The 26,737-nt window shown below is 39.2% G+C and overlaps 1 protein-coding gene across 1 annotated transcript; it reads right to left on the bottom strand.

Moving 5' to 3' along the window:
* Positions 1 to 631: 631 nt before the first annotated feature.
* Positions 632 to 26,267, bottom strand: AMN1 (antagonist of mitotic exit network 1 homolog). Its single transcript, XM_074583288.1, is given in 8 exon segments — positions 632 to 3,815; positions 4,488 to 4,599; positions 7,613 to 7,669; positions 11,859 to 12,076; positions 14,309 to 14,453; positions 18,153 to 18,285; positions 26,093 to 26,186; positions 26,189 to 26,267. Coding segments are annotated over 8 exon segments (903 nt in total). The 5' UTR covers positions 26,259 to 26,267; the 3' UTR covers positions 632 to 3,741.
* Positions 26,268 to 26,737: the final 470 nt, after the last annotated feature.

Here is a 26,737-nt window from a genome sequence, read left to right as displayed (position 1 = left end):
GTGGAAAGTGACTAAGTAGTAATAGCTAAGGTAACTTTATCGCCCTGAGAGTCGGGTCAAATGATCTACGTTCCCTAACTTTGCAGGGGTAAAAAAGGCCATTTATTATCATGGGAAGCTAGTAAGCTAGAAAGACATCTTTCTTTCCATGATGCTTCTGAACAGAAGGTAACTAAAAACACAGAATAGAAGTCAGATATAATTATTTTTCTCTTCTCTTGAGAAGTTGCTGGCCAAACTCCAGAATCACTCCTAGCTACATCTGTCAAGGAAGAATCCCCTGCAGAGGAAAAGAAGAAAAAGAAAAAGAAAACGACATTCACAGGTGAGAGGCTGTAAATGCAGCCATTTGAAGAAGAAACCGATGTTTTCAGAGCAGTCTTGCAGGAACTGTCACCTTTAGCAGTTAACTATTGAACAGGCAGTGATGGGGAACTAAAAACTGCAGAATGGAACACAATGCACCTACAACTATCCAAATACCGGGTGATGTGGTAGAAGCCTATAAAGATGAAAAAGTATGTGGTACTCACTCAGAAAACCATGGTGTTTATGAAGTAGGAGGTTTAGGAGCACATTCAGATGTACATGGTCATAAAATATAATTTAACAAGTTTTCAGAACTATCCCAATGGAAGACTTACAAACTTTAATCTTCAGAACAATGTGTGAATATTCTGCAGTGCTCACCCAACAATTTACAACAATAACAATATCCGAACAATACAGAATGTGAAGTGGTAAATGTATACACGATGTTCTTCTCCCACTTCACCCAACACTTGTAAGCATTTGTGGAAAATGACTGCGGCTTTATCAGAGTAAAAAAATATTCCAGAAGAGTTATGCTAGTAAGAAATCCATAAGAGAGCTGACTCAAGCGCTGGCAGTGAAGGATTTAACACGACTTGCATTAAATTTTCAAACTTAAAAATACACCATTAATTCATTGCAATGTTGCACAGATTTTTAAGTACAGAGGACATACCACTAAGTTACATATTTAGAAAAGGCTATAGGAGAACACGGTAAATCTACACGCATGTTTAAGGACACAGTGTAAGCTGTATTTGCCTTCAGGATGACAAATCCAAGGTTACATTAGCAAGGGGAAAAAAGGACAACTTTTCCAGTGAGGTTAGCAGTGGCACTGTCCCACAGATAGAAATTTTTTTAAGTGTCCTTTGCTGTTACAGACTTTGGTAGTCTTCCACCTTTAGCTGCTTTACATTATCTCCATTCATAATTTTCTTTCGGGATGTAGCACTTGGGATGAGAGTCTGGCAACCATCACCACACTATGGTACAGTAACATGTTGTACAATAACAGATTGAGGGAACTGGGCTTGTTCAGCTTGGAGAAGACAAGGCTTCAAGGGACCTATAAGCAACCTGCCTGTACTTATCAGGAGATTATCAGGATGACAGCCAGGCTCTTCCAGTGAGAAAGGGTGTAAGTTGAAACAAAATAGGGTCAAACAGGATAGAAGGAAAAAATTTTGCACCATTAACACAGTCAAGCAGTGCAACAAGTTGCCTCAAAAGGTTGTGAAGGCTCTGTCATCTTCAGTTGCCCAAGACTTGTTTGGATAAAGCGCCAACTAAGCTGCTCTGAGCTGGCCCTGCTTTGGGCAGAAGTTAGACTAGAAACCTCCCGAGGCTCCTTCCCACTTGTGTTAGCTTGCAATTCTTACTCTTTTTGTGGCACCCTTCCTGAAACCTGATCCTTATGCTTTACTTATTTGACATGATTACTAACCATGTAAGTGCTGCTGCCTAATCAGCTTGATGAGTATGAAAAACAGTGCAAACCAAATTTATTGCCAACTCACATTGAAGAGTTCAAAGGAATGATGGGCCCCAACTGACACCAGGCATTCCGCATGGCAAAACAATAAACTACTCTTTAGCCAAAAAAAGGGGTAAAATCTGGTTGATTAAAACAGGAAACCTAAGTATATATTTAGGTTCTAAGGCCTCTATCTGGTCCAAGGATTTGTTGCAATTACAGCCTTCAAATGCTACTTGCTAATGTAGCAAAACTACTTCTGTTTGCAGGAATGGTTTGCGCTGGTGCAGTTATACCTATAGGTATCATAGGAACACATTCATCACTGGGCTGAGCCATTGTACTACATGCAACAAGAATTAGGGATTTAGGCACTGGAGTTCGAAAATTATGAATTCAGTTACACTTGAACGAGTTTTCTAAATGGACCTGCTCTTCCATAAGCCATGTGATCAACAGAAGAACAAGAGATTATTCTCAGACATCATAACATCCTTTAATAGTACTGGATGCAACATATTATATTATTATCTTCCATGCAATTTGACCTGAACTTTAAATAGATTAGTAGAAGACTGTTTTAATTTCTACGACACTTAAAACGCATGTGGCTATGACAAGTGTTAAATTATGAAGTAAACATATTCCTTATGGTTGCCTGAACTCATGGGTTTCTAAGTGTCATCAGATCCACGTAAGACCTCCCTAGCCAAACCCTGCTACTTCCAGATGCAGAGTATTAACATAGTGTGCTACCTGCCCTGTAGAATGCTAAAATTGCTAGCATTTATAGAAGTTGAATGTAGAATTCATAAAAGTCTCACTAGAAATCATGCTATTTCAACAAAGCCAGTGAACATGACATAATTGTGATGAGACCACTGTTCCATCATGCAATGAACTCATTCTACGCTTCTAAATATTTTTTTCAATATGACCACAATTGAACAATATATAAATGGTTATATTTTCAATTTCTGGGAGGCCACTGGAGATATTATAAACTGCTTATAGCAGGACATACTTTCCTGAACTCCACCATCCTGAGATTCATGTACTCAAACGTTAAGTTTGGTCCTATTTCACTCACAGCCATGCTTGTGAGAACCAACGTTTTGTTCCCTAAAAGGATTTTCATACAGGAATGCAGGCAAAAGCCAGAGCAAATAAGTACATATTTTCCCATATACAATATTCTTTTATTGGTCATAACTATTATTCTGAAATTTGTTAAGTCACAATAACTTCAAAACAATTTTATGTTTACATATTCAGACTGTACTTCTGAATGTGTAAAAATCCAGCAAGTATTTGAAGGTAAATATAACCAGAAACCTGCAGCATCAGTAACATCAAAAGAAAAGTACCTGTGTTTTTTCCTCTGGACCTTGCAAAAGTACATGGTGAAAGGAGACTGCTGCTACTTAAAAAAATTGCACTGCTGTCAATGCCACCTCCATTCAGCAGTTCTGTCTGTTGACTTTTGTCAGATTAAAGTCACAACTTTACAGAGACTGCTGCGTAAGTGTTAATACTATGTTTGGGCTCAGTACTTTTAGTTGCAACTACCCTCTCAGACTACAAACTCAGAACAGGGACTTACTTAAATTGTGTTTGGATATGTAGCTAAGATGCTACAAGATGGTAAGTAGTTGCCAAAGTTGATACTTCAAGAGGAGGCTGAGAGATGACAGTGTAATATTAATTACAGTTTAACTTTCCCCTTAATGAAGCCTGATCAGTGATGCAAAGAAGACAGGGCTCTAAGTACAGACAATAGGGAAGCCCAGACTCACAGGCAAGGACTGGAATGGCGATGGAGACCTCTGGTGGGAACAAGGAGGGAAGCAATCTGGTGGTACAAAAGTCACCAGCTATTTCTCCAAGGAGCTTGTTTTCTGAAAGAGCTCTCCCATCTGTAAACATTACACTCACATGTACACGATAAACAATCAGTAAACAGTCCACGTTACTTGTTTGATTTTGTTTGATATGACTAGCTGCTCTAAAACATCTCGTGAACGATCTGCAAAAGAACCAAGGAATTTCTTGTTATTCATTCAGAATATACATAGATGATGTTTAGAAATTAGGTAAACAGCAGAACAATTCAATTATATATCTGCATTTATTACAATATCACATTTCAGATATACCTGGAATAATTCAAAACCACTCGGTTCTTTCTCCAATCACATTAACTGTAAAGCATCACCAACCAACCGAACTTAAAAAAAACAACCACCCAAGATAGATCACAACCCCTCTTAAGTTTGGGTTTTCTTCAGGCTGACCAGTCCTACTCCCTTCCACTGTTTCTTGAATGGATGCTGTTCCATACTTCTGGAATAGAGTACGGGTTTAAGATGCTAACATATTTTTCTGAAGTCTTATCATCAACTTTGGGTCTTCACCAGCATGTCTAGGGCGAGGGGGGGGGGGGGGGGTGTTACAGGGAAGGAAAGAAAAAAATTCCCAAAACTCCAAAACAACAAAAAAATCCCTCTCTGAAGGTTGATGTATTTCAAAGCAAAACTCCCACGTTGCTTTGAATATCTCAGCGTACGATTATTATTTTATCTAGTAAATTATTATTTGTTTGGGACTATTTACAACATATAGTGTGCTTTTTCAGAGAGCAAGAAGATCCTATCAGGAAGTAATTACCCTTCCTTACTCCCTGCACAATTTGACCTACCTGTCACCAACGGGCATCCATGGAACAGAAAAATGTGTATCTTCGGACAAGAAGTAAGGACCGCTTCCACAGCAACATCAGTCAGATTCACACAGCGTTCCATGTGGATCTCCTGACATGAAAATAGTAGTAACAAAAGCCTGTCAGAGCACCCGTAGTTTTGGAGGCAGAGCTTTCCTTTGCCCAACCATTTTCAGAGATCCCCTCCCAGCAGAAACTATGACCTACTACTCTTCTGTACGTTGACCTTATCTGTGGTCCTGTACAGACCAGAAAAATACACTCAGGAAAATTAAGACAGCTTTTCTATGAAAAGTCAAAACTAGAAACGTAAACCTGAGTTTTCCCAAAACACATATACCATTCAAGACAACTGAGAAAACTCTTCAATAAGATTCTGTGGTGTTTGAGTCCCATCAGTTTTCCCACAACACACATTCTCCTAACACTGCTGTCCAGAAGAACAGAACCCAAACTGAATTCTGGGGTTACCCAAAACAGGCAGGATTCATTAGTCTCTGCACAAGTTCCTAATATCTATCTATCTAGTTCCTAAAATAAGTCTAAGAACTTCTTCCAAGGCTAGAATAAAACCTGCTCTGTTCTTCATTCCTCTGCAGTTGGGTAACTAGTACCTGTTGTATGTGCTAGAGAACGAATAAATTCAGAATAAATTAACAGACTATTACCAACATTTTCCCCCCTCTGAACTGCCTTACATATCAATAAATATAACATACAAGAAGAAACGCAGAAAAGAGACTATCAAATCTAATGAAAACAGGATTTGGGAAAACATACTTTGGGGATCATGGAGTAAAAATAAAAAAAAACAACATTGTTTTATTGTGAAAGAGTATATTTCCAAATGATAAACCTCAAGGATCTTGAAAGAGCACAGAAATGAAAGGGACCTTTTGTAATAGATGCAACTTTGTACAGAATGATGACACAGAAAACAAGAACTGTATTCAGAGAAGCAAGATATACAAAAGCTGATATATGTACAATTTTTAGTTCATTTTAATTATTAAGTGAAATGCAGAACCTGAATGAAGTAAAAAGATTTATAAATCTGCCTGCTAGTTACAGTTGAGAATTTTAAGACCCTACTTTTTTCACTATGTACCCGACATTAGATCACTGTCTACAAATTTTCACTTTGATGATATGAAACAAGAGGTATGAGGATTGTGACACAGACAAGGAAAAGAGTTACACTGAAGAAGAGATTGTAGCAAATAATCCCATATTCTCTACTAAATTTATTTTTCTTACTGTTTGTAAACGAAGAGACACAAACTATTCTAGCTGTTTATACTGACAGAACACAACTTCTGTTTTTAAAATTGTCATTCCACACAAAACCATTAAATTTTGCCTTATTAAAACTTCACAGAGTGCCCCTTACCCCCAACACTCCCCCCCCCCCAAAAAAAAAAAAAAAAGCAAAAGCCCTTAAATATGTGGCTTTTAAGAAAGTAGAATCAAGTACTGAGCACAGGAAAATGAACAAGCAAAATTCATACTGGCGTGACTGAAATTTCCCATTAGTTCTTCTGAAATCAAAGCCCACCACCTCAACATTACTTTCTTGAACACTTTTAGATGAAGCTACCCAACTTGTTCTTCCTGATCTAGTACAGCTTCCACAGGCATCCATCCACAGCACACGCAAAAGAAACCCCGTGCATTTTCAAAGAAATAGTAACTACAACAACGTGACGAGGAAACATTAAAGGCCACATTTTGTAAGCTGGAAATTTTTATTAGAAATAAATGGAACTGCATTTCTATGGTTTGAGGAAACGGGTTTACACACGAGAATATAATTCTCTGTGAACTGTGGACAGTAATAATACAGAAAAGGGAAGACAACACTGATGGAGTAATTACACCAACATTGCTGGAAAATAGTTCAAAAACCTCTAGGAACCCCCTAGGAACTTTACAGAACCCCACTCCAAAACCTATTACAATATTTACTTATTACAAACTTGTGTTTTAAGACATACGTACTGAAGACTTTTGAGAGTGACCTAGTCTGAATTACCTAATTCAAATCACGCTGATACACCTCGCTTTACATTTGCAGGCTGGATACAAGAGGTGGCTTATGAAGACCCTGCATAGTCTCAGGGTTGTTCAGAAAATCTGGAATCAATGTTTTGCTACAGATAAAGGGGTAAGCAGCTAAAATACAAAGATATTTTCAAGTCACTTCTACTATATAAAACAAAAAGATCTCTCATTGCTATGGTCTGAATAATAATAATTTCATCTTGTATCACAAGACATATCAAGACTAAAAAGATTGTGCAATATAGACAAATCAGTCGGAAAAAACCAAAACCAACTCTAACTCTTCACCCTTCAAACAAAACAGTAACAGTTCTATTTTTTCCAGGCTATTAATTCTGTCAGTTGTCCCAGATTTGGTATTTTGTTTAGGGTTGGTTTTTTTTATTAAACACTACAATACCGGCAGAAGTATGACTTGTTTCCCATCTTAGTTTCTAGATTAATAGCTTGGATTCAGAACCAGCCTATACAAAAGCAAAACCACACACAGAGGTAAGAAATGTACTATATAGAAAAGTAAAAGATCATTTATGATAAGACGTATGGGATACCTCTTCTCCATCATTTAACACTGTCTCAGTGCCTAGAGAACCTTTATGCAAAACCAGCTTCATTTCCACATTCACTTTCATGAGTTAGAGATGCACCTATCCAGAGGTGCTAATTGATTTCATAAATCCATGGAATTATCAACATTATAAATTCTGCCTCAGCGTTCAACAGAATGAAGAAATAACTCCAAAGAAATCAAGGGGAAAAGTTAAGCATTCATTTGCATTTATTATACAGTTCTCTAAAATAATATGAGTTAAAATAAGCATACTACAGTCAACAGAAGAAAACTTATTTTGAAAAGACTGAGGTTTTCAAAAAGCTGGTCTGGGGCACTGCTACAGAGACAGAAAATAGCCAACTGATAACAAAAATCAAGGCAACAGTCATTCAATAAAAGCCATCCCTCAGAAGTAATACTAATAATAATAATTTAAAAATACAAGTATTTGCTTTTGTTCATTTCTTTGGTATTAGGTTAAGTAAGTTACCTTTAAATTCTTTGAACATGTTCCACTCACTAGTGCTACAACGCCATCATCTGTTACCTAGAGAAAAAAACACGTTAGTATTAACACAATGGATTAAAGCTCAACTTTTTCAAACACAGCTATTCGGGGGGGGGGGAAAGAATTATATTAATTTGTTCACTCCCCGCAGTCACTGAACACGCTTAACAGTACAGTATTTTCTTCCCAATTAAGCTTGTAGAGGAAGTTATCAAAGTATGTTTTTTTCAGTCTATTAAACACTGTTGCATTTTACTGCCATGTGATCCAGTCTGGTTTTCTACTGGGATGTTTCCAATTGTGTAACTGCTGTTTCTGCAGCTTCCTTGTCCCATTTAACAGTGGGCACACTATCATGGTCAGAGCACGGCACTTTTAATTTATAAGGTTTAAAGCACTGCTGGAGATGTTCCTGAAGGAAGTTTCTTGGATTGGGAAAAAAAAAAAGTAATCATAGCAGTCTTTTATCTGCTGTCTTATTTTTACCTATCTTGAAACAAACCAGCCACATAAGACAAAAATCCCTCAAACAAGCAGGCTTACAGCAGTCGTCATACACGCGCTCTAAAAGGTTTATCAAAGTGATTGGCTACAGACTGCCATGAAGCAATGATTACTTGCAAGAGAGACGAGAGAGACCAAAGACATTCCTTTCCTTAGAAAAGCAAAAAAGGCCAATTTATTAATTTGCTCCCGGGAACCAAATTCATTAAGCTACCTCCCCAGTTCAAAAGCTGGACTGGATATCGGATCTGTCACACAGGTTTTTTCATAGAGTTTATATTAGATGGCAGGAATAGCAGTCAGCAAATATACACAGTAAGACTCAGCCAAATTTGACAGCTAGAATCTAGAGACCACAAGCTCCATTTCTGTTTAAAGATTTGATTATTTCCATTGCACAAACTGTCTTATTGCCTTCTGGCTCTCTATTGCAAGTCTACTGTACAGAACTGTAACAGAAAGGGTCAGATCAGTGCACATGGAGAATGGACAGGAACATCCAGCATGGAGGCGCATAAAGGCCTGTAAGAATGGCAGCTATTGTCAGTACCTAGCTTCGCAGGTCATCAAGATGACAGCACAGTTAGCTCCTGAAAACACTCAAACCAGGAGACAAAGGGCAGTAAATGAATAAATTCTAATAACTCCCATAGGTGGGACAGAACGGAAAGAGTAATCACTATGTAATAAATAAAATCATGTTTGTTAATCAAATCAGGCTTTCTTAAAGGCTGGTGAAAAATTACAATGTTTTGACCCTTCACATACTTAAATCACAGGCATCCGGTGTGCTATCTGGTGCGCTTTGACACCTCAATACCTAAATCATAGGCATCCGGTGTGCTATCTGGTGCGCTTTGACACCTCAATACCTAAATCACAGGCATCTGGTGTGCTTTAACACTTCAAAGGGAAGAGCTAAGTCGTGTGATAAGCTGAAAAGAGTCACCCAAAGGACACCGATAAAGATGAGGAGCCTTCAGCCTCACGACCACCAGGAGGCGGGACAAGACCGACCCCCTAGCAACACGTCGCTCAGACACAGAATATACCAGGATTGACACATATACGGGAACCAGAAGAGTATATAATCAGCTACTTTCGGGAAGTGGGTGCGCGCCGTTGGCAGAGCAAAGACTCCCTGGCCGCCCAGCGCTGTTTTGCTTGCTGCCACTTGCTTAATAAACTAATTTGATTAATTGGACTGGTTCCTGTCAATTATTGGGCCACAATCTATAACAACTATCAGTTCCTAAAGGGTATAAAATGGTCAACAACCTAAGAGTAACCTAAGTAAAGTGATGAAGATTTGACAGCCTGTGTCCCTTACCCTCCACGACATCAAAACAACCCTGGAGCAGAGTGCCTGGTTGGTGCCTGAACACTGGGGAGACCATCTGAATGCTACCGTCTTGATGCTTGTGAGTATATGGTTATGACAGCAGGAAAGCATGAAACCAGTTTTGTATGAAAACAAAGTCCCCTCGCTTCCCTGTACAAGCTCACAGTAACCATTGCTATACTATTACTACAGTGTTGCAGTATTGTTTTCTACTCTATTGAATATCTATGTGGATTGTCTGCAATGCCACATCTGCACATCCTCTTCAAGGGATACACTCTTATATTGGTGATAAACCACCTGCAGTTAACACCAAGTCACAAATATATCAGCTTCTTGGTACAGATCAGTTGTCACCAAACTCTATGCATCTCTCGAAAAGGCTCACATAGCCCAGCACCAGCAGTTAAGTACATTAGCAACCCAGCTCTCTTCTACGTGAGAAATGTCTGGACAGATAAAAACGGCTAACCCACAACACTCCTGCTTTTCCCAACACATTTTGCAGAGAACTAAACTGTCCCAGACGCTACATAGAAAACTGATACAGTTCACACAGCCCTTTCAGGCAAGATTGTTCCCACTATTATTTGCCATACACTGAGTCAATGAACATTAGAGAGGACGTGTACCGTTTAATTAGTGCAGCAATTTGGACTCTTGAGTCTGTGTTTCTACCCGTTGACGCTGCTGGAATTTAGAGCACACTAGAAGTAGTGCAGTAAGAATGGGGTTTAAGTATAAAACCTACCTCCTCAGAATGGTAACATAAGCATACCAATAAACAAACATGAATAGATTTCTTATGCAGTCCTGGGCCGGTGTAGCAGAGTTCTTCACGCCAAGCTTCCACTCACACTTTCTGTGTGCATACAGGGGACACAGTGCTACATCTCCTTCATAATTCAATCCTTCCCTTGCCTCACCTGACCCATTTCTTGTTATTTTACACCACTTCTATGCCTTATATTTATTGTACTTCATCTCTGCAGTCACCAGATGAGCCTATTTTTAAAATGGCTACATCACCTTGAGGCATTTGGCCCCTTTCTAGTCCAGCTCACATCTGCTTCCTCGTTCCTGCAAGTGAGCTGTGTCCTTCTTTGCCTGTTCATTTATTTCCAACATTCTCATGGTTTAACTCTTACACACAGCTTTGCCAGTTTCACCTGATATTTTTACTAAGCATTCACAAGAATAATAACACAAGAATACGGTTAGGCCTTGCAATCTCTACAGGCGTGAGCCATCCATAGTTTCTCTGCTTCGTCTTAAACTTATTTCATTTAAATACGTTTCCATTTATTTTTAGTCAAATGAAATTCAGAACTCTAGTGTATTGTCATCATATGATTATCAGAAAGAAAAAAACTGTGGAAATGTTTAGTTACTCAAGAAGCTTGTATCTCATTTAAAACATATACAGGGAAACTTAGCTATTTTATATAAAGGAAAAGAGAGGCAAGGGAACAAAACAGTAGTGAAATAAGTTTGAAAAACAGAGTTAAATGATAATATTGAAAATAACCAAAGAAAACATTAAATTACTTTTGACACCCTACTTCTGTAAAACCTGAAAGGAGAAGAATAGCATCTAAAATAAGAGCCTGCTACATGTTTTCCAGATCTGACACTTCATTACGAATGCTCTGTGCTTGACTCACGGTCAACATAATCTACTCACCATCACAGTCAACTGAATGCTACACTTACGGTAAAAAAAAACCCTTTCCCCCACTTCATTATCTTACTGTAATTATGAAGTATGTTACAGTATTGCTGTTGCAGCTGGTTTCCCCCTTCTCAACGCTAACTGTTGTTAAATCCTCTTACCTGCCCTTTCTGACATCTTAAGTATCATTCTTTCCGCACTGACTCCATAATATAACTCTGACAAGCTATTCAGAAAGCACAGTCACTCTTGAACTAGAACTAGTTATGGAGTGTTTACTTCTACTAGGGGGCTGATATGTTTGACATCCTATATTATTGTTACTCAGGTCAGTTTGTCCTAACTGAAAGCAAACAACAATCTGTCCAAGATTCTACTTTCTTTAAATGAAGTATTTTTGATTACTTTACAACTTGAAGAAAATTATTGCATTAAATACAGATACTGAAAAACAATCTCCAATATTAGGTAGATTCTAATAAAAGGTTATCTGTGGTCCACAATACATTCAGTAATACCAAAACGTGTATTTTTCTGGTTACCAAGATGCAAAATATATCTTTCCTTTTCCCTGAGAGGAGGAAACTGGAAGCAAACTGTGGTCCTAAATCTTGTTAAGAGTAGAACTAAAAAGATCCCCTTTCAATTTTATCATGACAATCTTAAAAAATAAACAAACAACTCAATTAGCCAATTGCCACCGTAATTACCTGAGTAGATGAAAAGTCCACACTGTGAAGAAATTTGCAGTTTTCTCCTAGTGCCTGCAGAGATGCATCCATGATGCCTGAACAGCTGCCCAAGTTCACTATTTGTAGGAACTGGCAGTTGAGTGCAAGAGCAAGGACTCCACTGTCAGTTATATCACAGCACCTTTTAAAAGACGCTTCACGCAAGTAAGGACAGGATAAGGCCAGTGCTATGACACCTGTCAAAGAAATGGAACCATTTAAAGAATTATTCATTTTTTAACATAACCACCATGCTGAATCCAATATGCTGTCCCCTGGTCACTGTTCAACTTTCATCTCATGCCATACCAGCAAGGCTCTGTACAAGGAAATAATTTTGTGGTTGATTTCTTTTAATTCAAGGATAAGAAAAAGAAATTGACAATGAACAATGACAGAGTTGATAAAAATTTCTAAAGGCTGAATTCCCTTCCATACTGCAGAGGGATACCTGAGGGATGTTATATGATATGACGTATCACCTCAGTGAGTGCATGAAAGAAAGTGAATGGCTTGAAAGCAGACTGATGACAGTGCTAGGTCCCACAGACAGTGCAGTGAATATCAGGCAAAAAGCAAGGTAAGAGGTCACGCCTGAGGGCAATTCAAGAAATCAAAACAATAGTTCAGAAGCAGGACAAGAACCAGGTACCCCTACAACACAGCTCAGGCAAGGACCCAGGGTCCATGGGCAGCTGGTTGGTGTAGGTGGGCATGGCAGGTGAGACCAGTCATGGCCATTAGAGTCTGCTGGTACTCTCAGAGCCCTGACAGTTAGCAATAACCAAAGTGTTTGCATAGAAGTGTCAGGAGGCAGTCAATAAAATAAAAGTACATGAACTACAAACGCAATTTGTGAAAGGAATTCATTTCAAGGATGATGGAAACATGATGATTCCAGCTGTACAGAAAGTTATATCACTTCTGGTAGACAGAAATAAAAAAACTGAATGTCTTCAAGATAGGTTACTATAGAAGAACTTCAGAGAAACACAGATGAAATAGTACTTGCTTGGGTCAGAACCACTTTGCAAACAATGCTAGAAGAGACAGGAGTGGTAGTTGAATTTGACAAAGTAAGTACTACTGCACATTGTATTAAAGGACGCTAAACATTCCATGTGCAATCTACAGAGCAAACGTTTCCTAGTAATGAGAGGGCTCAGGTATTTCTGGATGTGGTAGCCAGCAGGTTTCTTGAAAAAACAAAACAAAACAACAAACCAAACCAACACCAAGCAAAACAAGAACAACAAAAAAAACCTCAAACAAACCAACCAAAACCTCCTCACCTGTTACTGAATTAGTAAAAGGTAACACCACTCTAAACTGGAGTGGTTTGGGGTCTTTTTTTCCTCTATGTAACTGAGATGACTGATAAAAAACTGTTCCAGCTCAAATTAAAGGCTTCATAACCGATTGTCAGGGCTCCGTTTATAAGTAGGGAAGTTAGTAAAGTTGGATGGACTAGGAACTTGCCAATAAAGAACTAGACTTCCCAGATTTAATTGCAAAGTAATCAGGAATCTCTATACAAATAGACAAAAAGTATACATAAGGAGCTCTAGGTTTAGCTGGTACCTTAAGAACCATACTAGAAATCAGTGGACAGATGAAGGCATGGAGGGAAGACCATTGCAAACTATATCTTAGGGGTCAAAAAGTAAAACAATGAGGTGAAAATAAATAAAAATCAATTTTTCGAAGTTTAACCAATTACTTAAGTAAAAAGATAAGTGTATTACTGTGCAGCGGTAAGAAAATACAAACCAAGACTGATCTAAAGTATGGTATACATTAGATGAATACTAAATTAATATTTTGCCTCTGTTTTCAATAAGGCGGAGTTAATGCTGGAGCAAAGAAGTAAGTGTAATGAAAAGACAAAACAAAACTTGTGGGAAATAAAACTCAGCAAGCTTAATTATTTTAAGCTAATAGCTCCTGACACAACTTGAAACTGGAGGTTAAAAGTAATGCCTGAAATGCTAAAATCCTAAAGCAAGTCAAGTCTTTTAAGTCAGAGGAGATGCTATAGGCTTATTTCATAACAATATATTTAATTTAAAAAGGGGAAAAAGTAAAACAGAAAATCACAAGCCTGAAACTTTAACGCCAGTGGTACTGGTAAGGCTCTGGAACAAGTTTTGAGGAAGGAATAATTAAGATGAAGTGGAAAATACAATCAAATGTAGCATAATTTTTCCTGAAACCTAGCATGAGAGTAACCTGATAGCTCTCTTTCATAAGATAATCAGTGCTCTAGGCCTGTAATTTACACCACTGAAGTGACCTTTAATTAGTGTTAGTGTGGCATTGCGGATTTTTTAAGCAATATTTACCCTAGACATTTTTTGCAATTTACTCCTATCTAACAAGAAAAACAAAACAGAAATAAGATCCCAGTTATCTGTGCACAGATAACATACCTTCTGAAGTGATTCCCAATCTGTTTTCCTTGCAAGAATTTAAGTTGATTTTTTTCAATTGCTTGCAGTTATAAAGCTGCAATAATGCATTATCTGAAATATCACAGTCTCGGAGGTCTAGAGACTCTACAGCAGGGTGCAATACCTGTAACGAAAACCTATCAGTTCAGTCAAACTCTGCTATGTCTTAGAACATGCATATTTTTATCTAAAATACTTGTAATGTTAGACATCACATAGAACTTCTAAAAAAATATTCACTAGAGGATGGGGTTACCAGTCCTAGGAACAAAAAAGTCTAATGAATATATGGTACATTTGCTGCAACAGTTCATCTGCTATTGCATGAACGTTCAGTTTCTGTGATCACATCTAGAGTAGGAGCACGTTAACATTACTATTTTAATGGTGGAAGTACTATTCTGATGGTATCGTTGCTAGCATAATGCTTCTGCCAGTGCAGATATGATCTGAAAGGTCCCTTCCAACCTAGACAATTCTATGATTCTATGTTTACCAATCATAACAGCCCCAAACTTACTTAGCACAACTTTGATAGCAGAGATCTGAAGTGTAAAAAAATACTGACTGTGATCAAAACTTAAATCTGCTGAACAGATAAGGGTAATACTTGAAAGATATTTTGCCCCAGAGTATTTTTGTTACCTACACATACACGCTTTTCTCATAAACAAGCAATCTCATTATCATAACATGAGGAGGTACCAAATCCTCATTAAATGGGCTCTTTCACCCCCACAAGACCATAGGTTGGAGTTTTTGTGAAATCTTCCCCAGGAGGGCATTTATGAAATTTAGACCCAAACCAATGGAATGCCTCAGATTTTAGTAGCAATAGCCACATATCTTACCTCTAATTTAATTTGCAAGGATTCTCACTATTTTTTAATAAATACGGTTTATAGCCCTCTCTTGTGCAAACTATCCATATCTTTGCTGAGCCATCCTTCAGACCAATAGGCAAGTGTTAAATCAGGTTTTCACATTACCTTATGCTACTCCCTTCACTTTGTCACTCCCTTCCTTAACTCACAAGGATAAAAGCGTAGCATAAATTTCCACAGGCAAGCAAAGACAACAGCATAGCTGACCGTCTTGTTAAAGGCCTATTCCTTTCTCAGGTTCACCATTCTAACAGGTATAATATAGATATTACAAGGAATGCTGGTGTTCTGTTTTGCAAATATATAAGATGCTAAAATCTTTACCGACAAAGTCAAATAAGCCTTTTGAAGAAAAGCAAGAGCTTCTAGCAGATTATAATCGCAACATTTCTGCAAAATGAATGGCCGACCCCATACAGCTTTGACAGCTTTTTCTCCCCAAATGCCAAAAGCCTCAGATACGCCTCTTTGTGACACAAACCCACCAACATATCCCACAATACACTTGTGAATAACTTTCACAAGATAACAGTCAGCTCTTATTTTATTCATATTTCTGAATTCATATCTAAGGAACTAGAACAGCCAAACGCAGAGATGATGTGCTTAAAGCCAAACTAACCGTCAACATTTATTCAAAATGCTTTCCCTGACTGTTGGCTTTCTTTCACAATTCCAAATTGCCTAAGACACAACAAAAGTGAGCAAACTCTGGAAATCTTATGAGAAAAACAACAATTAGATGCAAGGAAGTCTAAATGAGAAGCAACAATACTATCATAATACTGCCTATTTAAAGTAGCTATTTAAAGTATTTAAAAGCTATTTAAAGTATTAAGCTTCCATAGCCCACGATTCTTCACACGCTCATGTATTACTTAGAGGTTTGCTTTCTATTGTTATTCACAGGTGCATATTCACTGAATGCATACGCCAAAATCTAATCTGTCTCAAAGAAGATGTAATTTTACATAGAGTAAAGATTGTTTGGATGCAGAGTACGGGAGATTAAAGGACTTATATCCTCTGGACACATGCTGTATGGCTTTATAGATCTTTATGGTAAAAGCGAGTTGGAATAAGGAGTTTAGCATGCGTGTCATGGAAGGCTGCTCCAAACAAAAAGCAGAGTAAAGAAGAAAAAAATATATGACACAGTTTGGGGCAAAAACATGGAGGCAAGAGGTGAAATAGAAGTTTATATGTAAGTGCAGGTTCACAGAATTTCAACTGGAAGAAATTTAAGCAAAATGCTTAAAAAACACCAAAGAAAGGACATAAAAGCAAATGAGACAGCATAGCCTGGAAAATCCCAAGAGAGCAGATCTAGCCGCAATACTGTGGAGACTATAAAGAAAAGGGCAGGACGGAAGCAATAGCAAAGAAAAAAAATCCTGATCCATATGGAAGATTAATTGAGATGTTGCAAATGTGTCACATGTAGAACACTTTGGTTGTACATGATGTGAGCAAGGAACAGTAAGAACAGCTAAACAACATAAGCCATTTTTGCTATGTCGAGCAACAAGAATACCTGCAAGATAAAAGTACAGGAAAACTGAAGAGTGAAATGGTATGGAGAAACATTATGAATTCAGAATCTAAGAGGTGACGAGCATTTTTTTAAAAATGCAAGTGAGATAAACCTGGAAACTGTTAGCAAAGAAAGCTAAGGTATAACATGGTCCAGGAAAGTGATGACAGCCAAGGATAGAACTGCAGGAAATTGCAGGAACAGAGAAAGGAAAAACACATGAGAAAACAAACCGGAACAGAATATGCCAGTGTCAGATGGAAAACAGGCTCCAAGACAAGGCACTGATCAACTGCTGAATGAAGACAAAGACCGATGAGATTTTACAAAGAAACAGAGGAAAAGATTGTAACTTAAACTCTCTGGTTTATTTCCAGACTAAAGATATCCTAATAGGTTTTGTGTATTTATGCACATACAATCAAATGGTTTCAATTATATACATCTCTTAGGATTCTCAGAAACACTTACTGAAAAGACAGCCTAAACCAAATTGTGTCAACTCAAATTTTCCAAAATAAGATAAACGAATAGGACACTGATTTTTACTCCAAGACTTATTTTCTACAAACAAAAAGTGACACATGCTAAAGATAAATTTTTTTGCTCCTAAGTTTTCCACAGTACTTCTGATTCTGCCTCTAATCTTGGCTTCACTACTCTGACTGTGAGAAACCGATACTATTTGCCTCTTCCAAGTTACAGGTCAAAGCAAGAATGAACAGGGAGTCATTCATTTTCTGTTTCACCAAGGCCAACCTCCAGCTTACTTCAATTCTCATGCCTCCCCTTTGAGTCTAAACAAGATAACAGTAGACAGATACCAAAATAAATGTGCCCTTGAATTTATAGCTAAAAGTACTCATTAATTGGTTTAATTTTGAAACACTGACACGCATCAGTGAGCAAAAGGGATGAGAGAATTTGAATTATCAATTTCTAGCTCTAGCATCATCATATTTCAAAGAATCAAGATTTAAGTAAATTAAATAGAGATCACGTACATAACGTCAATAGAATATAACAGAAATCTAACAAGCTCCTGAAATCTTTTTATTAGTAAATTAGGCACTAGCTTCTTGAAACGTACTATATTTAGGAACAGACTGGTTTACAGTAGATTCTAGTTTCCCCATACTGAAAAGGGATAATATATGCCAGCTGATTACACAGAAGTCAATTATCACTGAAGGGAGAACATTTTTAATTTACTTGTCACTACAAACACCATCTTATTACTACCAATACTGGACTATTAACATTGTGAAGTTTAAGAAAAAAAATATGAAGACATGGACAGAGTAAGCAGACCTGAATTTACCTGTTATCTCGTGTAGACAGTTTTAGTTTAGTTCATCCTGTGTCTTAACTATTACAGACAGAATAGTTTTGAATGGGTTCTTACCTCACTGATATTTGAATCCGTTATTTGCCCTTGCATACTCATTAATTTAATCAGTTTATCCTTTATGTTAGGTGGCAATGACTTAATATCTGCAGCGTATCTGGAAAGGTTCTTTGTCAAACAGTGAAGGCATCTGAAATAAAGGAAAGTTACGGTACAGTCAAAAAAAGGCATTACATATTAGAAGTAGAACAATCAAGCCATAAAATGTCATCTTCTGCGTACAGCTATGCTGCCTTCAAATCTTACCAGCTCCAGCTGTTCCACGCTACTACCAACTCAGTTATTGCCCTTTGGAGTCAATCAACTGATCCTTCTGTGCAACTGTTCCCCAATCAACCATAGGCAAAAAATTGTAGCCTCATTCACTGCGCCCACCAACCCAGCTCACAAAATGAGTTTGCTGGTAGTATATTCACGAGCTCTAAGAAAAGCCTTTTCACCAGCTAAGCCTCCACTCGGTAGGCAGTAAAATCTGTAGTTGGGATAGTTAGTTCCAGAGAAAGGACATCTCTCTTTTACCTCAGTTAAAAACATTAAGGAGATATTTTCAGATGTAGTATTTTGTTCACTGTCTAGTTTGTAGTACTCTTTTAATATGAATTGTGCTATGTAACACTGTGCTCACATTTTTAACCCTGTGCTTAAAACTAGATCTGATCACAGAGGATCATCACCTGAGGCAGAAACTCTTCTGTCTTGGTGGGGTTCAGGAAATCACAGATCAACAAGTTTATGGTCCTACAAGGTAGATTAGACAAAATAACCAGTGGACTCATGGAAAACATAATATATAGGGGAAAGTAAACCCATTTGGATATTTACAAGGGATTCAAGAAGCCTCATCGGCAATGGTTCTTCAAGAAATTAAGCTGCCCTGGGATGAGAAGGAAGGTACTCACACAGCTGGTTGAAATCCTTTCACAATAAGAAACATTGATTGGTAAGACTCAATACAGCCTTTTTTGTTGTTGTTTAATAGCAGTATTTTAGGCCTCCTTCCCCCCGCCCACCTCCCACACGCTTATTCATCAGAATGATTTATCAGCCTGATTATCATATACACCGGGCTAGAGATTTTGAACTAACAATAATGCCAACATACACGGCATTTTCTATATATTATAAACAACCTGCTCTCTGGAAGTCTTTTGTATTCAGGGTCAAAATTGTTTCCCTGTTACAAGCAATCTGTTCCCTTTGTCAGATACTGAAACTTGACTTAAAAGTTTCCATTATGAGATGCTGCTGCATAAGAAACTGCAAACAAATCTCAAAGATACATTGGGCTTAAGTATTCATCTGAAAAGGAAAGACTAGGCAGAAATAAATACTAGCATCACAGAATACCGGGTGATGCTTTAAAACAGGATTTGAAATCCTAGAATTTTATCTGTGTGAATGCAACAAAAAGGGATCATTTCAGTAAGAACACATTGTTAAGAGACGCCAGATGGAAAAGAGCTTTTTGGGAGAAAACATGAAGAACTTAAGCAAAATAAATCAAAGAGATCAGTATTATCCAGATATATGTGGAACAATACCCAGATGGAACACTTGAAATAATGGTTTTCAAGGTCAAATATACAGAAGAGTATTTACTTATGTGATATTGAGTACTACAGAGGGACACTAATCATGCACTCCTATTTTTTTTTTTTTTAAGATTCCTAAGGCATTTTAATTTATCACAGGATACATAAAATGTTAATGTCCCAACCTCTGCAACTTTATATTACAATCATGGGCCTACTGAAACACCACAGGCAACTCTGGGAAGAGTTTATGAATAGCTTCTGAGCATACTGACCTTCACAGCAATCACCAATCGTTAACATGCTAAAAGACAACTGCTGGTCCTTAAGGAAGGAACTGCAACTCTCTGAAAGGACGTTTTATTATCAAAAAAACAAAGTCCCTAGGTAAATGAGGAACATAAACTAGAGTGAAGCTAACCGACATCCACAGATAACCAAAAAGGTAACACTCTGTCACCTAGGAAATGCCAAGACTTCAAAAAGGATCACACTACAGCAAAACTAAAATGGAGGGAGTTGAAATGGGGGAGGAAGGGTAATTCCTCACAGCCCCCCTCTTGCTAAGAAACATAACATGAGTCCATGTAGGTGATGTAGTTCTTAGAATTGGAGGTTGTAATATCTATTGATCACAGACACCTGGATTAGATTCCCTAGACCAGCTTTTCTTTTTAAATCCTATCCAAACTTTTGAAAGAAAACGTTACTGTCCTACAAAACATTTTGCTTTTTGGAATCAACATTTTTCCAATTAACTCACTCTACTGGTAAACTCAGAGCAGCTACTGTAATTGCACAATAACTCTACTGTAGTTCACCTCTATACTTCTATGTGATCTAGATACACACAGCAATAACTAAGATTGGTAAATAAAGAATATAATGCATTCACCTGGCGGACAGATTTTGTCCCAGTCCAACTTGAGAGAAACCATGAATCCTGTTTTTCACGGACAGGGAAAATTGAGTAATGCTTTACTCCTGTAATAGCCTGATAAAAGACCATTCCTTCCTGCAAAAAAACCCCCAACTGCTTTTTCACTGCTGCACATTACCATACTTGTTACACCAGCTGTTTATAGTTCAGTGTTGTCTACAAAGTGTCAAATGGCAAACTCATTTGTTCCAAATATGTCAAGAAGTGCACAACAGAAAAGGCCTATGATCTTTAACCTTAAGCTTTATGACAGCATTAAGGCCTTATGACAGGACAAATGTGTGTATTTCCAACAATAAAACAGAAATTAGATCTTTATGACTAACTACTCTGCAAATAGTCTAACTTACATCAAGGTGCAGCGTGTACTAACTAAGTTATATCACATTAAACAGAATAGCAGAACAGATGTGGGACCCATGGGAAGAAGAAATGAACCAGAAGAACAGATTGTTGAAGAAGAGTTCAGGAAGACCCTCCCACCGAGTCGTGAGGTTCAGGTTGGAACCCCTGGCTTTCTAAACTCCCTCTCAAAAAGGAGTCTAGGTGTGGCTGGATCCAATCTTAGCCTCTGACTGTAAAGAAGAGCTCAGATCCTAGGTTCTGTCACAAAGTTGGTTTAATACAGCCCAAGCTGGGTGCCTCCGAAAAGGACCCCCTTGGTTTATTTTCTGTGCTTTTTAAAGCCTCACAAGCTATGACTTAAGCTGTTCATGCACCTGTTCACATGACAAACGTGTGCCTTTTGTCCAATCAAACTGTTCCACGGTTACATGTCCTCTTCGATGACTGGAATTTTGGTGCAGAGACCTTTACCTTCTTACACAGTTTCATAATGTTTTTGTCCCATTTGCACCTGGATCTCATCTGTCTTCTGCTGACTCTGGGCAGAACGGTCCCTTTCTTCATTTCCAAGAATTATAGTTCCCTTTCCTCTGATCACAGAGGTCACTCTAATTCATATTGCTAAGTCTTCATTAATATTACTTATGTAATAACATTGTGTTAGTTAAGTTACAATATATCAGTCATGCAAAACTACTAACTGTTCTTCTTGGACTAAGAAAGAGTTCAGCCTAAATCACACTGTTGCCAGGTTACAGCTTGCGGCCCAGGGCTTCACCAATCTAGCTGCTCGTGCTAAGTTACCTACTAATGCTAACCAAAGCACATGATTCAAATAATTAAGTTTAAGATTACTTCAGTTCCCAAGACAGATGCTAAAATAGGATTAGTGGCAAATAACAGAACACATACATGTTCCCACACTCTTTAGGGTTGGATAATTTATATTGATAGTAAGACCATAAAAGGAAGCTCTGTTTCGAAACGAATGCTCTACTGTCCTCAGGTTTTGTTCATGAAGATGCACCCATCTGCAAATGTTCTGATGCCTTTGTAAGACCTTAGTTTTCCCTGACACCAAAAGGTCAGGTAATGCATTAGTCTGCAACAGACTGGCCACCTGTTAATGGTACCTGTTACACAGGAGCTATCTATCAATGACACATGGAACAACCAAACCTAAGCAATATGTTACTACATACTCTTGTGACAACTCACATGTGCAGCATACTTGTTTATTGTGTAGTGACAATCTTAATTAAAACACCTTTAAATGTGGTGTTTCATTTGTGTTGCTCTAAGACTCTCATTTTTGATGGTAGAAACTCTCTTGGTGCTGAGCTTATATCTAGGCATTAATAAGTCAGAGTAAAACACCTGCCAGGGCTCTGAGAGATTTGTAACAGCAGCCTCCTACAAGTATGACAGCTAAAGCTGTTATCTGCCCCAGCTGCCCTCTCCACATCTCCAGCAAGCGATGTCGCTGCCAGGCATCCACTCCGTTTGGCAGGCCCTGCAACTCCTACACCGTCAGTGTTCAACCACGCATAACTATGTAAACCAACTATAAATTTGGTGGACCTCAATATGCTAGCCTTAAAACTGCATCAGCTAGGAGTGCATGTGTAAGTTGGTCATTTCTCGTCTTGGGAACAGGAACTTCAGGAAACAGAAGCTAATATAACTTGAGTAAAATAAAAGAATATTCCTAAATATTTTTTCAGTATGATGCCCTTGTGCGTGTAACCTTTGGAGTGCTAATTTCTCTTTTGGGGCATGGGGGTAAAGACTAACTAGCGGCAGATAAGCAGCAGATACTATCAATCGGCAGAAACACCTTAATAAATGCACTTTCTGTTACGTTTGGAGATCTTAAAAATAATAACCTTATTAAAAGGATTACTCCACACACTAATAGATTAAAGTTTTTAGTTTCTGCTGTAAATTCTGCTAGTTAAACAATACGCCTAAGGGCTAGTGTAAGTAAGAAGCTTGAAGTGCAGCCTGGCATAAATAGATGGCCATCACCTGACTGGTGTAAGACAAGAAACAATACAGTAAAATTACACACATTTGCTAAAAAGTTGTAATTATTAGTTTCAAATATTAGTCTTATTGGTATAATAAATATACTGTTATAATAATATAGAAAATTGCCACAGAACTACTAATAAAGTAGTATAAAAGGATTAGTAACCAATCAAAAGCAGAAATTGCTTATGGTATCAAGTGCTACAGTACACGTAAAGAGAAATTACTAGGACTACGATCCAAGGTTAATCACAAGAATATAAGCATGTAGCGTAATGTACCTCTTAAACATTTTAACAGATTAATCATGCACAAAAAAAAAATGGGTACTGTTTTAGCTTTGCAAAAAGATTAAAAGCTATTAGCAAGACAAAATCCTTGTAATTAATTTCATTAGCTGTCGTTACACACCACTCTAACCAAATGTAAAGTCCACACAACGGTTGAAAAGGCTAGTTACAACCCCTCTTGTCTCCCCAACCAGTTTTTACTGTGCCTTCCTCATGCTGGCTCTGAAATTCACAGTTGCACAGTGAGCTGTTGGGCCTCTGATCTGAATGAAAATTCATGTGACTAAAACTGTGAGGTCACAGAAATAATACTCAAAACAAGTAGCTGAGGGCAGGGGGCAGCAGCAGCCTAGAGTTAAGCCAAATTAGATTTAGCATATACCCACAGCTCTGGAGTCCCTATAGACCAAATCACAGCAAATTATACTCATACCGATTAAAACCTTCGGAGAAGTCAAAATATTAAGGCTCTATAATCTGAAGCGTAGCACAGATTTAAGCAAGGAAAGAAGCAGCGTTTCCAGTGTGGAAGCACATTAAAAAAAAACAAACCTCTAAAGTTAGCGCAGTGTAATAAGGGCATCTGTAGCAGGTCACCGCAGAAGACACTGCAATGAGGAGACAGCAATTTCAAGCAGAATTTGGACAGAGTTTAACCCCAGGCCTTGGCTGCAGAGATCTGGATGTCAGCATGAATGACCAGTACACAACCTAAGCACACACCATGATTGCCTTTAACTTGTTCCTCTGGAGATGTGTAAGAATGAAACGCCCTCACTGAACCTCAGCGACTGCTGGATGAACTTGGCTGACTGACTGTAATAGAGAAGCCTGTACACGTCTCCAGCTCAATACAAGATTACACCATCCACATTCTTTGTCTTGTCTCAAGATTAAACAGCATTATCTACACGTAACACTCCTTCGCTCAACTGCAGAAATGAAGAATAGTTGTTTACTTCCAAAAAAAAATCTTATCAAAGCTCTAAAGACTATGACTGTGAACCCCCCCCAGACAGTATTTGTGCAGCACACTGATCAATGTGAAGGGGCTTCTCTCATGTTGAGATAGCCAGGGTCCTCAGCATCAGAAGGGACATAAGACTGCTATCATGTTTTCTACTGTTACTATTCTTTATGCAATAAACCAGTTAACTAGCCTTGAGAGCCCATGCCTTTCTTACTGAGATCCTAAATGAACCAGCACCCAACCTTTGGCTAGGGCGAGTCAAACAGACTTTCTGAGCCTTTTGGGGGGTTATGTGTGCACCTGCCTATGTGACTGTTCCCTCTCCCATGATGGATGCTTACTGAGCCATGCGAATGGGCAAGCAGTCCATCACACAAGGGCGCACACTTCAGTTATGCGCTAAATACATATTTATTATATGACACCTACTTTTCGGCCACTGGGTAAATGAACTTTTCTGGCAATTCATCCTGAAGGAGGCAGACTGTTTGCCTACTGTAGTTCATAAAACCACTTGTATCTAAGAACTTAATACAAACTTAAGATTTTTTTGCTCCTGAAAATACTAAGTGGCTAATGCAGTCATGCTTGAATAGGGACCTGCAAATCTAGACGAACTACTTAGTTGAAATTGGCATAAAATACTCCAAAACCAATGCAGATGAATGCAAATCAATGTGAGCCAAATCTTCTAGTTACATTTAACTGTCTCTTGTCACAGATTTTTAAATTTAGCTTGAGAGAAAAGCTTATTAATTGCATTATTTTTAAAAGGCTGTTTGATATTCTCAGAGTACTTTACTGCTCTGCAGTTTAAACCATTAATCATTTGAATTATAAATGTTTTCACTGTTATTGTACTTTATAGGAAACAATAACACTTACTGGCTACACCAGGGCAACTATGATCTTATCTTCAATGCTTTAAAAGAACAAAAGTCTAAGACTAATTGCATTGTTTGCTAACTATTTTTCTTTTATCTGTCAAACCAAATATTTTATCCCTATGCTGTCTCTAACTCCCTCCTAAACACAAAGGAATGTGACATAATCAAAAACTCAAAGTGAAATGCCATTCAGTGGATTCACTGGGGCCAGGTGACGCCAGGGATCCTCAACCATCCCTCCACATCCAGACCTGTCAGGGATCATCCTGTTATCTACCTGCCAAACCCTTTCACCCCCACCAAACCCTGTCACCTCTCCTGTAGCTCCTGCTGAACTCTGCCGCACCTTGTCACCTACCCCTGCCACCACTACCAAACCCTGTCACCTCTCCTGTAGCTCCTGCTGAACTCTGCCGCACCTTGTCACCTACCCCTGCCACCACTACCAAACCCTGTCACCTCTCCTGTAGCTCCTGCTGAACTCTGCCGCACCTTGTCACCTACCCCTGCCACCACCATCAAACCCTGTCACCTACCCTGCCACCACCATCAAACCCTGTCACCTACCCCGCCACCACTACCAAACCCTGTCACCTACCCCTGCCACCACCACCAAACGCTGTCACCTACCCCTGCCACCACCACCAAACCCTGTCACCTCTCCTGTAGCTCCTGCTGAGTTCTGCCAACCCCTGTCACCTACCCCTGCCACCACTACCAAACGCTGCCACCCACTCTACCACCTCAGCCAAAGGCCTGCAAAACCCTGTCCCCCTGGCCAAACCCGTCCTCCGGGCTCCCCCCACGGGAGGGCCCCGCCGGCTGCCTCGGTGGCGCTGCGTTCATTCGAGGCAGCGGGCCCGCTGTGAGGGCAGGGCCTGAACCCGCCGCACTTCCCGGCGGCCACGGGGGAGGGAGGGTGGGTGTCGGGGCGGCACTCACAGGTCCAGGAGGAGCTGGACTTCCTCGCCGGCGCCGTCCCAACCGCCGCTGAGGCGGCTCATGGCGACGGTGGGCAGCGGGGAAGGGGGAACGCGACGCCGCCTCGACCCAACGGCTCCTGGGAACGGTGCCGAAATGGCGGCGGCTCCCTCCGGCCGGCGGGCATGACGGGAGATGTAGTCCCGGCGTGGCCTCAGGGGTCGTGGCGGGAAAAACGGCCGAAGTGCGTCCCGGAGCGGCCCGAAATACTGTGAAACCCCGCCCAAATCTCGCACAAAGGGGCCGTCTCTCCCCACTTCCAGCGCTTAATATTTGGTACAGAGTATCTTCCCAAGCCTGGAAGGAGTAGAGGGGAGCTTGGGGAAGTCAGGGGCCTTCAGGTGAGGAGCACACTTGTTTTCACCCCTGTTTCCCTCATCGCCGCCATCTGTGGAGTCATACCACAGCACCGGCTTTCTTCATCTCCATTAATCTGCAGAGAACAGAGCCTGCTGTCTGCCAGGTGTTTTTACCTGCAATTCATTTTCTCTCTCAGTTTTTCCACCCACAAACACCCCCCGCACCCCTCACCCCGGTCGTCTTACATTTCTGGCTGGATAGTGTGATATGAATTGAGACTGCACAGTCCTTAGGAGCTAACAACAT

Source organism: Larus michahellis, chromosome 1 (assembly GCF_964199755.1).
Source record: "Larus michahellis chromosome 1, bLarMic1.1, whole genome shotgun sequence".
NCBI lineage: Eukaryota > Metazoa > Chordata > Aves > Charadriiformes > Laridae > Larus > Larus michahellis.
This window is presented reverse-complemented; position numbering and strand designations above follow the sequence as displayed.